This window comes from Harpia harpyja, chromosome 7, assembly GCF_026419915.1.
Source record: "Harpia harpyja isolate bHarHar1 chromosome 7, bHarHar1 primary haplotype, whole genome shotgun sequence".
In the NCBI taxonomy this organism is placed as follows: domain Eukaryota; kingdom Metazoa; phylum Chordata; class Aves; order Accipitriformes; family Accipitridae; genus Harpia; species Harpia harpyja.
The window spans coordinates 27056324-27069277 of NC_068946.1; the positions used below are offsets into that span (position 1 = coordinate 27056324).

Below are 12954 nucleotides of genomic sequence, written 5' to 3' on the forward strand. Positions count from 1 at the left end.
ATAGTAAAAGGTAACAATTTTACTTTTATCTTTCTCCAGGTGACGTTCCTGGAGCTGGCCCCATGCAGGAGAGGAACGCTGAGCCGGTACGCTCAGAGCAGCACCTTCCTCTGGAAGCAATGGCTCCAAGAGGTCAGCCCTCTGCCATCGTGCTTGCAGTGGCAGCAAGCCTCGAGTTAAAAGATGCTTCAGTTCTGTTTCCACTATTTTTTGCCTTTGCAAGAGAATACAAAACCTGAAGCAGCTTTGTTGTTGGGTTCATATTTGATTTCTCATTGCAGAGGGGAACTGTTCTAAGAAGCCTGAGCAAAAGCTGTTCCCTTGACACTGCTGCTGACTCCTTGAAAAGGAAATAGGGAGAGACCAAGGAGCCAGGTAACGGCAAAGGCTGAGGGCTGCACTGCAGCTGCTGAAAGACATGGAGAGAAGGGGATGTGTGCCCTGTTATGTTAAATGACTGCCCAAACCAGCAGCCTCAGAGGAGAACCACAGCTGCAAAGGAGCTGCCAAAGAAAGGATGAAAAAAGGTAGGGGACAAATGCAACCCTGGCTGTGCCCTCATCCCCACCAGCCATCCAGGCTTGGCAGGCAGCAAGGAATATGTCAGAGCCATTCAAGGGGTATGATGTGTCCTCTGGGGAGTGGAGTAACACCGAGGCTTCACACCTCCGAGGCCTGGTGTCACCCAGGGGCAAGCGGTGGCACTGCTGCCACCACTCAGATGTTTGGGGAGCGGTTACATGCATGGCTGATTTGCCATTAAAATTTGTCATTTAAAATAACAAGTAACAATTGCATTTTGTAGACGTTGCTTCTCTCCTTTAGATGAATGTCTGATACTTGTCAAGCTGGCGTGGAATTCAAGGATGGCCGGCAATGAGCGCACATACAGGCTGCTTCCTCCAGACCTCTGCCATGCCAAACTGAGTGCAGGTCCACCGGGAATTTATCGGAGGCTTTCATTTTGTTCTCAAAGGGCATTTTTATTAGCTTTTTGCTAGAAGTATTGAGCTGATTGGAGAAATATTTTTAGGTCTAATTGTCTGTGAGAAATTAAAGAGCAAAAAGGAAAAGGTGGCTTTTGAAAACCACACTGGCTTGTGCTGCCAACCAGCTTGTGTAGTGAGTGATTAAAAGAACCCCAAACAGCAGCAAAAAAACGCCCACCCAAAAACCAGCAGGAAAAAGGGAGGTAACAGCAGGAGGAGAGTGTGTTGGAGATTCCGTGAGCTCTGTTCCCAGCCGCATGTCATGAGTGTGAGAAGGCTCAGGTAGCTCACAGGAATGAAACCCTGCAGGTCTGTAGCGATGACATACCCCTCTGCTACAGACCAGAAGGTGATTCTGACACAAGTCATTACATTTCTATTTCTGACTAAGTCCATTGTTGGATTTAATGAATAAGCGATGTTTTGAACTGATAAACACCCTGCAGCAAGTTTCCCATTTTATGTTGTGATGAACAAGCCAAGAGATTCAGGCAAGCTGTAAAGGGCCTTTAACATACAATTTCAGACTTAATTCAAAGTGGGAGGCACTTCTCACAGCTAGCTTGAAAGTTTCTCTCACCTCCACCCCCAAAATGGAGATAAGGTTTCCACAGACTAAGCAGTGTTATCTCTAAAACAAGACAGCAACTGCTACGAACATTGCTGGTAGTTCATTATCACAGGGAAATAGTGTGTATTAAGAAATAAAAAAATGTCTATTAACTATTTCACTGCTAATCCTTTCAGATAAAAAAATATTCCCTTTGTGTGTTTATCCCACAGTGTGCACCTTCCTCCTCCTTTTCCCAGAGTACTGAAGGCTTACCTGTCCCACACCTACCTGCTTACGTTTCCAGGCTTGACCCTTGCATCTTTGATCATGCAATTATGGGCTCCCCATAGGAAACCACTCGCTATACCAAAACCAGGGAATGTGAGACCAGCGTAAAAGAAAAGAAGTTTAATATCAAAATAAATCTTTCCAGGGACTGCCACAAAAGTAGTGCAATTAAGTTTTGCACTAAATTAATTAAAAGTCTCCTGTCAAAAGGTAAACAAAGCTGCCACAAAACTTCTCTTCCGATGGATGATAATGTCAAAGACTGTTGTGACTTTGTTGCAGAATATGGTTCACCTTGCAGTACATTACACAGCAGCATGGTAGAGTTAGAAAAACCCAGGTCTGAAAGCACTTACTAGTTCATACTCGCAAATTTTTTTTTTTTTCAAAGGCTTGACAGTTGGTGCTTTTCTGTGCTTCAGAGACAAAGAAAAATGAAGTCATAACAGCCTTCAGATGGACTTTTATGAGTCTAAAGGCCAAAAGTAATGTCTGGCACAGATTATTTAACTAGACTGAAGGGGAAACGAATTCCCTCCGAGGCAGGGAATTCGATTTACTATTTCCTTAAGGCTGTTGGTAGAATTGTGAGCATGAAAGCCTGCTCTGGTATGTGATGCCACAGGAGGTTTTGCCAGTCTCGCATCTTGGCAGGGCAGACTGACCATCATGGATAGTGGTCTTCCTGCCTGTCAGAAAGAACAGAAAGGAACTGACTTTTCCCCACAAATGACTTTTCCTGGGCTTTGGTCACAGCTTGGTGTCTCTCTGTCCCTCTTTTGTGGAAACTCTTTTCCCAAGATGAAGCCAAGCCCTGGAAAAGGAGCAGAAACCGACAATAATTCAGACTAGGTGAAAGTGATGCTGGTAGGTTGCAGGAAGGCTCTGAAGAGCAGGGTGCCTTTCTGTATTCCCAAGGAAACGAGTCCACGCTGAAGAAAGGTACTTCTGGGTCCAGGTTGCTTCTAAAGTCCCCGGAAGATTCACTGTTTTTCTTTCTGCATATCATGTGCCCGCTTCCCTGTAACTATGGTCTTCCCACAGCCACCCTTGCTATCCCGACCTCTAACTCCAAGGGCACTTACGGGGGTGCATTAATGCCTCTGTGCAACACCCCGGATTGGACATTGATGGGAAAATCTATATAAAATAAGTAACTGAATACTTCCGAGGATAATGATGTCTGCGTGTGATTACTTGTTTGGTTGCATTTGCTGAAGATTTAGCTGCTAACTCAGCAGACTGTAAGTAGACAGTATTGTCTTTTCAGTTCGTTCTGGCTGCAATTCAGGATGTTAATAATAATCTAGACAGCTATATAAGGCTTGGATCCTGGCTATCAGAAACCACCTCTCTCACCACTTACTGTTACAGGAGGTGAGATTGGGGAGATGATCTTGCTGACAGTTCCCTAATTTAGCAGTGATTGGCAGGCATTCGTGGTGGAGACCTGTACCAAATCCATTATTTATTAAGCTATTACTTGGGATCCAGAATGGGTGTGTTTATTTGTAGAAAAGTCTGTGAACATCTTGATTGCTGTTCTAACATATGTTTATGCATCAGAGTCAGTGCTATGGGGATGCTTTGTTTTTCAATTAGGAACAAAATATCCCCTAAAAGCTAAACATCAGGCCATGTTATTATCCTCTTTCCCAAACACTTAAGACAGCACTGAGAACACTTTGGCCAAGCCAATGGGCAGCCAAATATAATTTATGGCTTGTTTTAAACTGATTTGTTGACTTCATGAAAGGCCCTGTCAAAAAGAACAGTCCCCTGTGTCCTAACGATGATAACAGTTATGTTGCGTCAGCGCTGAAAAACTCTTGGATAACTGTGAACCTATCCTGAGAAATCTTTTTAAAGTGCCTGAACATTGCATTTTCTAAAAAGAAATATGGCTAAAGCTATTGTTTGGTAGTTCATTTTGGTTTTCTTAATCCTTTGTTCATTTTACTTTCCACTGATTGGAATACTCTCTTGGAAGCATGAAAATAGTTTTCCATATTCCAGGTAATTAAAAATAAAGACGTGTGTTGTTTAAAGGAGATGCTGCTAACAAGGACATGTTTAATTTCACTTATGTACAGTGATAAATTTGCAAGTGATAGCAACATGTTTGCGTCTGCATCAGTATGACTGACAGCGGGAAATATCTGAGATGCATATCAGCCTTATTTCTCATCTCAGTGTCTCACTTAAGCATAGGGGAAGCCCCAGTGTGCTGCCTGTGGCTGTGTTGTTCAAAGCTCCCACGCCCAAGGGCAAGACATATGTGCCCTGCCGCGGACTTGGTGCACATCAGACTGACATCTTGGGGAGCTTGCGGTCATCATGCCCCGGCTCCTTGCCGCTGTCCTCCTTACCCCCTGCCCCATGACTGCCCTCCTGGCACAGCCTTTCCCTTGCCTGGCTGCAAGAACAGCGAACACAGTTGCAAAAGAACATCTACTTCATAAGATCTTTTCTCCTCATTCTATTTTTTAACAGTCTTGTCTCTGTTAGTTCAAGATTGTTGTTTCATTGGGTGAAGTTCTTCCTGGTGGAAATACAGTGCTTCAGTCACAATACTGTCTTTCAAATCTTGGTAAGTTTTACAAGTTTTCTCTTGTCTCCCCCCTACCCTTACCTGAACCTGCACCACAGATTTACTGTGTTGCAGCTCTGCAAGTTTTCATTATCCTGAGTATTCTTCTGTGGGTCTTACTTGACGTTGCTGAATATTAGGCTAGCGAAATCCTAGCTTACAGATAAAACAATATCACAGAAAGGATTATAAATATGTTCTTGTCCAAGCACGTAACAATGAATGAGTTTGAGTGTGACAGTTTAGATCTCTGGTTTCCTCCCATCACCGTGGGAAAAGGAAGCTGCTTCTGTGCTTAGACAGCAGTGATTACTTCCTACATCTGTGGTGAAGCAAGGGTCAGCCCCTCCTCGGCCCTGCCAGCTCCAGACAAACTGGGGTGCAGTGGCTCCAGCTCTGCAGGCTGGCATCAGTGCGTGGCCAGGGGCCCTTTGCAGACTTTGCAGTCACACTGGACTAGGAGGGACCTGGCCTTTGGGGAGAAGGGCTTTTGCAAAATTCAAAATAGGTTAGGGAAGGAGGAAAAAATCTTGCAAACTGCTGGGATTGCAAGTCTGGCGATTAGTTGAAGGACCTGATATAAGCTCAGGTGAAGCAGATCCACAGCCCCATGGCCTTCACAAGGGTGTTTTCTTCATCGGGGTCTGGGTTTTTGTGAAACTGAGAGGAAATAATTGTATTAAAAATGGCACATCTTATTCCTTCTTTCTAGGAAAACACAGAACAAAAATCTAGTCCATTTTGCGGAGCAAAAAAAGAAAAGTAAATATTTTAAGGCAGAATATCTGTTTCGTGCAATTTCTTGTGGAGAAGAGCTCCCAGTATTAATTAATGAGCCAAAACTAGAAGCATTAAAACAAGCAAGACTTCTGTCATTTACTTCAGGCTGAGCAGGTTTTGATACACGTCATAAACAATTACAGTAATTTTCTTTTACCATCTAGACAGTGAAAGTGCTGTGCAACCCACACAGTTAGGTTCTTGTTTTCTCTGAACAAAGTAGATCTCCCTTCTTTTATTGGTAGGTACAGCTGGGCAGAAGGTATGTTGCAGAATTTGGTGTCTTTGTTGAACCAGAACAGAATGCTGTATTTTGGGCCCACAAAAAATACTCAGTGTTGGGGGTTTTTTTATCTCTCTTGGAGGTAAAACTATTCTGTTTTTTGTTGGGTGGGTTGGGGTGTGGGGGGTGCGGGGGAGTGGGGTTTTTTGGTTTTTTTTTTTCATGTAAAGGTTATTTCTTGACAGATCGCATTCCACAAATAACAGGAAGGATACTGTGGTTAACATGTGGTTGCAGTTCTGGAAAGTGGCAATACATATTACAATCTGGGATTCTGTATTTTATTGTCTCTCACCAATATCCATGTTAGATCTGCATAGATTGGAAGTAAAGATATTTTAACAAACTTTTAAAACATGTTTATAACTATCAGCCACATAAACTCAGCTTGACCCTAGGAATGTCAAACTGTGGCTCTGGCCAAAGCATCACAATGATAAAAATCCTATTAGAATTTATTTAATAATTCTCTTGATGCAAGAATCGGATTACATCTATTTCACCTGTTACGGCTTGTGAAGAGGCATGGAGTTATGCAGAAGCCTTTTATTATCATTAAAATCATAACTCTGATTTGCAACTACACCATTTCATGCAGTAGCATTTAGTATTTTGAGTCGTGGGATTGGATTTTTGAATTTGTATTCCTTGTACCCCGTTCTTGAAACCAGTGTAGACATTTAGGCACAGGAAGGCATTTCCTGTAATCGACCCTTTGGCGAAGGCCGGACATGAAGGTGCCTTCTGTGTGCAGGATATTTTTAAGAACCTTTTTCTACGTTACACCCAGTAAAACTGGTTTGAAAGAGCCTTGCTAGGCCAGACCATCAGATGCTACATTCCAGTCGCAGTTCTCCCATCAGCTGCTGGCCTCGATTATCTCCTTAGTCCTGTGCAATATTGCAAAGGTTAAAGCATACAAACAGCTTAGTGGGCTAACTTTATCTTTGTTTTGAAATCTCAAAATCTCTTTAAGAGGCAGATAATGGTTTTGCTTGGGAGAGTGAGGTGGCTGACGCCACATGAGCTGGGTGGACTAAGGGAGACAGAAGCAGGTCGCCTCGGCAGTGCTTGTAGCGGAGCTCGGCAGGGACCGGGACAGCAGGGGCTGGACGGAGAGGACAAGGCAGAAGCTTCGGGGTTTTTGAAAGGAAGGCCACGGAGTTCAAAGCTGACGCAACCTCAGGGCCAGCAAAAGGCTTTTTGTTAAAGGCGGTTTTGTGAGTCTTGAGCTCACGCTTCCCTGCTGACAGGCTCTCAGACGTTTTTCCCGCAGGCTGCCCGGGGGTGGCCGCTGGCCGCCCGCGGCCTTCCCGGGAAGGTCCGTCGCAGCCTTCACCCGCGCCAGGCGGGGCGAGGCCCGGGCCTACCTCACAAAGCCACCCCTTGCCGCTAGCTCTCCTACTCGTGACGGTGCCCTTTGCCTTACCAGCCCCAGCCGACACCGCGGCGGCCGCTGCCACCTCCCACAACATGGCGGGGCGGGTCACTGCCCCGCCCTCTGCCCGAGAGGGCCCTTCTCTACCTACCTGGAGGCCCACCTCTATGGTCGGGGCGCGGCGGGCAGGGGGCGGGGCGCCGCCCGGCCCCGCCACTGACGGCGGGCACGGGGCGTGGCCTGGCCGGCGGGGGGGCGTGGCGCGGCGCGGCGGGCCGGGCGCCCAGACTGGCAGTTGGAGCGACTCCCCTTTGTGTCTGGAGCCGGGAGAGCCGTTGGTGCCGTTGGGGCGGGCGGGAGGGAGGGGGCGCGAGCCGCGGCGGGGGCGGACCTCCAGCCCTCGGCTCCCGCCCGCAGCCGGCGGCGGGCACGGGAAGGAGGCGGAGCGGCGCGGAGCTGCCCCTCGCCGGCGAGCCCGGCGCGGGGCGGGGGGGGGGGGGAAGGCGCTGGCAGCGCGGAGGGGCTGAGCCGTTCCCCGGGCGAGCTGCGCCTCGCTCGGCCGCCGGCGGCGAGCGGAGACCTGAGGGAGGAGGCCGGGCCGGGGGCTTGCTTGGCGCTGTGGAAAGCCGGGGAGGGAGGCGGAGGAGGGGGACCGCCTTCCCCCGGCGCGGGGAAGGGCCTCCGCCGCGCTCTCGTCCGCGGAGGGGAGCCGGGTGCCTTCGCAGCTGGAGCCGCCGAGGAGGGGCCTCGCCTCCCGCGCTCCGGGCCCCACCTTTGTCGGGGTGGCCGGGGGTGGTGTCGCTTCTGTGGTGGAGGGGGGGGGCCCGGGGGTGCGCGGTGGAGCCCGCCCGGCGGGGGAGACAGATGGGCCGAGATGCAGCCGCAGCCCTCGCCGTGAGAGCAGAGGGGGTCGCGCCTCGCCGCGGAGGGACTGAGGGGATCGCCGCCGCCTTCCCGGGCGTGTGAGGCAGCGAGAAGACAGAGACCTTTAACGGGATGGGACGCGGCTCTGCCGTAAGCCCGTAGAGCTTGCTCTCCGCGCCTCGGTCAGCCTGCGGGGGCTGCCCTGACTGACATTGCTGTAGGCGCGGGCTCGAGTCTGGATTATGTTTCCTTCTCAACCGGGCTCTTTCTTCGATATCGTGAAGCTGCGTGGGAAATAAGCTCGGTTCCCAGCTCGGTGGGGAGCGTGCCGCCGTTCCTCGGCGGGGGGAGATGCCTCGGGGCTGGGAGGCAGAAGCAGGCGCTTCCCCGGCGTCCGCGGAGCGGTGCCGACTCCCGAGGCATGAAGGCGGGCGGGTGTAATGGAGTAAGAGCGAAGACGGCTCCTCTCAACTGCCATTTGCCTTTCCACACGGGATTGTAAACCGAGACAGTTGAGGAAGGCTGTGCGAAAGAAGGAGGAAATTCCTCTCGGCGGGGTTTTTTTCGCCTTTTCTTTTTTTTTTTTTCCCTCCTTCTGCCTCGATCCTTGGCTTCCCCAGGTATGACTGCCTCACTGCAGCACCTTGTGCTGGTGCTCTTGCTCTCCAGTGCCACCCTGCTGCTCAGCACTGCGGCTGGTAAGTAGCCAGTGGGTGTAACGAACTAGCCATTTTGGCAGAGGGAAGGGGGGTGGGGTCCGCTGGTATTTGGGCACATCTGTGTCTCCTTAAAAAGTGGTGTGCATCTATTTCAGCGGCGAAGCCCGATAAAGTTTTGAAATCCCGATACATTAGGTGTCTCGGAGAATAAAATCTGCTTTATTGTGTAAATGAACTCGACCTGCATTCAAGACGTGTGCTTTGCCTAGGTCTGCATCTCTTGTCTAATAACTTAGTTCAGTTTTGGAAAAATATATAATCTTTTTGTTTTGCATACCTTGCCCTTTGTAAGGTAATGCAGGAATTTTTAATATATATTTTAATCGTTAGCAGAGCTGTGACTGTTTTGCTGTGGGATCTTTGGGCACAGCCATTTTTAATTTTATCAGCGTCGGTGCTTTTAGGGGCCTTAAACATGTGCTGCAGTTTTATAACAGACTTACTGTAATGTATATATATTTTCTTTGGAGGAGAGATCTGAAGCAAAAATTTAGCTACTTCTGTTGTCACTTGTGATTATAGAACAGTAACAAAAAACACTGTTGACGAATGCTGAAAGATCTTGAAGAGTACTCTTTTTTTTTTTTAACAAGAAGTTGGAAGCATATATGCTAAGAGCATCCTTGTTCATATTTTTGGATACTCTAGACCTATTTTTAATTTTGCTCGGAAGCTCAGTGTCAGATATGGAGGATGTTTGGTTGTGATACTGCAAGAGAGGTGTGTGTTGGTCTGGCATCCTTTGGTTTTCTGTCATGGTGACAGATCTGCGTGTTGGAACCTTCTGAGTGTTACCCAGCTTTGTTAGGCACTAATACCAATTCTTGCAGTATGCATTTTCCAGCGCTTTTGGAAGACTCCTAGGACTTCGGTGTCTTTTTAGTAATCGGGATCCAATTTGCAGTGCTTGCTTTTTTTAGTGTTATTTTGTAATCTGATCTGTATAATTCATAAATGAATCTTTGTAAGAAAATTGCTGTATCTTGCTAAGATGACCCAACAAGCTGATGGTAGGTTCCATATTACATTTCAGTGAGGTTTTAAAATTGGATCATTTGTCAAAGTTGAAGATACTTGGTGTTATTATTAGGAAAATCCTGGAAATTATACATGTTTAGGGAGTTTCTTCATCACTCTGACTGGATAGTCCCTGATTTTCTTGCTTCTGCTTTTTAAGAGGTCTCTTTTGAGAAAATATTTAAATGAAAAGATTGATGTTGCCTATATCATCCTGACCTTTGACTGCCATTATTTTAGATTGATGTCTGCAGCATCTCTCTGTGGTAGTTTGAGGAGTGTTTTGCTTTTCTTTTTTCTTCTTTTTTTTCTGGAAGAAGGGACTTCTGAAGGTCAAAAGTCCTGGTATTAAAGCACATATGAATCAAGAATGCCTAGCTCTCAACTTTTCTTTCAAATATAATTTTTAAAAAACATAGGCTTTTTTTTCCCTATTGTGAAAACTTCAGTGGAGTTGTAATTCTTCTGCCCTGATGAGACAGAAGGGTTACTGAAGGAGCAAGTATGGATTTGAACCAGGCCAAGGGCTGGGCAGGTGCGGTACAAGCCCATTTGCATGGTTTTGCCAATTCACCTCAATACTGACCTGGCAACAGCATTCCCAGTATTTCAGTTCTGGTTTTGCCTTGTTAAAAGGGTATTAATGATGCCAGCTTGTTTGGTTGTTTTGTGAATAGGAACCTATTTTCCCATTGTGATTTATTTCTTAATTGTGAAATTTCAACAATCCACATTTTAAAAAAACCTTGGTCATAATCCTCTGTAAAAGTAATTACATGGATGATTTGAGCCTTAGTTAAAGTAACTAATGGTTGGTTTTAAGTTCACACTGCATTTCAGAAAAAAAAAAGTTTATACATGGGGAAGCTACACTAATGTGTAATTCTGCCCTTTTATGTTCATGAAAGAGCCAACACTCTTTCTTCTCTTCCCCTCCCCCAAAGTATGAACTGTATGCTCCCATCAGAGTGAAAATGCTGCCTTTGTAGCTTTGACAATCCCTATTAATTCTTACTTCTGATTAGCAAATGGATACTATAGCTCAGCAGTGTATAGAACTGAGTGTTTCTAAATGCAAAATCATGGTGTCAGAGGGAAGGTATTTTCATAACAGATTTGTAAGTTTCTGTGTGGAGGAGACTATCTGGACCTCCTTAGGGAGAGCTCCACAAAGACCTGGGCTTAGTATGGGCAGGAAACGAAAGATGTGAAGATGCATAAAGGAGACAACAAAAAAAAATCTTACAGTGGGGTTGTAGATGACAGTTTCACTCGTCATCTGGAATATGAATGAAAAATGAAGGTGGCTCTTCCTTCACCTTTGTAATTTAAGATATAATAAAGAACTAGCTCTAGATGCAGAATTATTTGCTGATTACTAGGGGGAAAATACTACCGGCTTCCTCCATAAAATCCAGTTCTGCACAGGTGTCTGGTAAAGTTGTATTTAAATCATATATTAGTTCTTGTAAAGAGAAATGCTACAGTAAGGACATTTTACTGATACTAGTCTTAGGTAAAAATTTGAGGGGTTTAAGAAGTTATATTGGAAAAAAATGGTTTGTGCCATTTTGTTCTTTATTTCTGAAATGACTTGAAATACCTCTTTCTAAATCTTTTGTTTAGAACTATGAGACATATTTATATGCCCTTATATTTTAGAGGATTTGGATGTGTTAATTGTGAGGGTTGTGCCTGAAGAGGTGGTTGGTGAACCTTTGAGCTGTTCCCCAATATTGCTAAAGAATTTTATTTGGGTGTTCACATGGACTTGATATTAAAGATACAATCGTTCCTCGTTTCACTTGCTTGCTGTCTGTGATATGCAATACTAAACCACTCTTCCTTCTTTATATGTATCCAGGGTAGACAGCATTCCATTGTCTAATGTATAAATTATTTGCGGAAAGTATGAAGTGAAAATTAAAGCAAACAGAATATCCTTTTATCTTTGGGAATCTTTCCATAAGTCTGTATCTATGCGGTTCAACAGGGCTGCAAAATTTTCAGTGTGAACGGAATTGGATAGAGATTGAAGTATTTTTTTTAGTGATCATTTTAATTATTAATTAAAATGAGTGAATGGAAGCATCTTTATCCAATTCTGTCTTGCCAGTTAAAGTTACTTTAGTGTCTAAACATAATTTATTTGAAATATCAATTGTTCGACATGAGGAAGAGCCTCCTTTGGCTATTCAGCTCGGTTCTTCTAATTCAGCGTTTTGAATTAGTAACTGACTCTATGTATCTTGCATATTAAACAGGTTTTTTTAAACCTATCTGCAATGTCTACTTCTTTACTTGAGCTATACCCGTTGTTTATGGCTCATTCAGATGTGATCTAAAAATTAAATTTATTTTTCTGTTTGGCTTGGGAGCTGTCTCAGAAATATTAGCCTAGCAGATGGAAACAGACTGTTTGCTTGAGGGGCACGACTGGTATGCTTGATGGATGACTACATGTACAAGTGCAACGTGTATGCCAGACTAGGGCTTCATTAACTGTCTAGTTGTGTAAAGAAATAGTGTAGCTGTGAAAGCTCAGGATGCTGCACTGAGCCATTCACCCTGCTGAGAAGAGCCTTTCTTCCATTAGGTAGATCAGCCTGTATGAACCTCTGTGATATCTCATATAAGCTGCTTCCAGTTTCCAAGCAAACTTCTGTACCGCACTGTGCAGTGTAGACATAGCCTGTGAGGAAATGGAAGCTGCACTCATCTGATGGCCAAGGAGCCCAAATTTCAAGCCCTGAGACATTACACAGATACCTTGCTTCAGTATGAGTAGTTCTACCCTCAAAGGAACCACATGTAGAAGGTTGGCTAGATTCTCTGCCTATCCTTCTCTGATGAAGGCAGGCAAACCTTGCTTCAGCCTGGACAAAGAGGGAAGCATAACTGTATTTCTTGTAATTATTCTTACGGTGAACTGTATATAAAGTGGTTGTTTTGATGACACCTCTCTAGCACATATTACGAACTTAGCTAAAAAAATAATTTGTTTGTTGACTTTTACATCGTTGTCCCCCCTGCCTTTTTATATTCCATTATTTCTCAGTACCCTGTATAGTCAGTGGCATTGTTTCCTTGGCAGATACCACCTTCCTCTGCCTTTCTGACCAGAGGGATGAGAAAGTTGGTATGTTAGTTCTTCAGAAATGTTTTATTCCTCACAATGGAGTGCATGGCTTACTGTCACTGGAGTTATATTGTGTTTGGACTCAGTCTGTCTGCTCCATGAGCATATGCTGTCATTTTCTGAGCAGAATCTAACTTTACCAGCCAGGGCTGTGTGTAAGCGGTGTGTAAAGTTTCATTCAGAACAAAATGTTTATGCCCTGAATAAAGCAGGCTTGGTGATGCTTTATGTTGGGTAGGACAGGAATCTGTGCATAGCTTACAGGCAGTTTTAAGTATTAATTTTATTAAGCCTATAGACTTACTGGAACTGCTCGCTGCTTGAATTTGAATTTGAAAATAAGTGAAATAGAAG

The 12954-nt window shown here is 45.2% G+C and overlaps 1 protein-coding gene across 3 annotated transcripts in view; it reads left to right on the plus strand.

Annotated features, from left to right (window-relative positions):
• The first annotated feature begins 7219 nt into the window (after positions 1 to 7219).
• The window catches only part of BMPR2 (bone morphogenetic protein receptor type 2), a 112696-nt gene continuing 106961 nt past the window's right edge, over positions 7220 to 12954 (plus strand). For 2 of the 3 annotated variants that reach the window (XM_052793364.1, XM_052793365.1), the window contains exon 1: positions 7220 to 8423. In XM_052793364.1, the coding sequence (XP_052649324.1) occupies positions 8348 to 8423 (76 nt within the window). In that variant the 5' untranslated portion in view covers positions 7220 to 8347. The remainder of the gene's footprint in view (positions 8424 to 12954) is intronic. The other variant, XM_052793363.1, reaches the window with a different exon arrangement.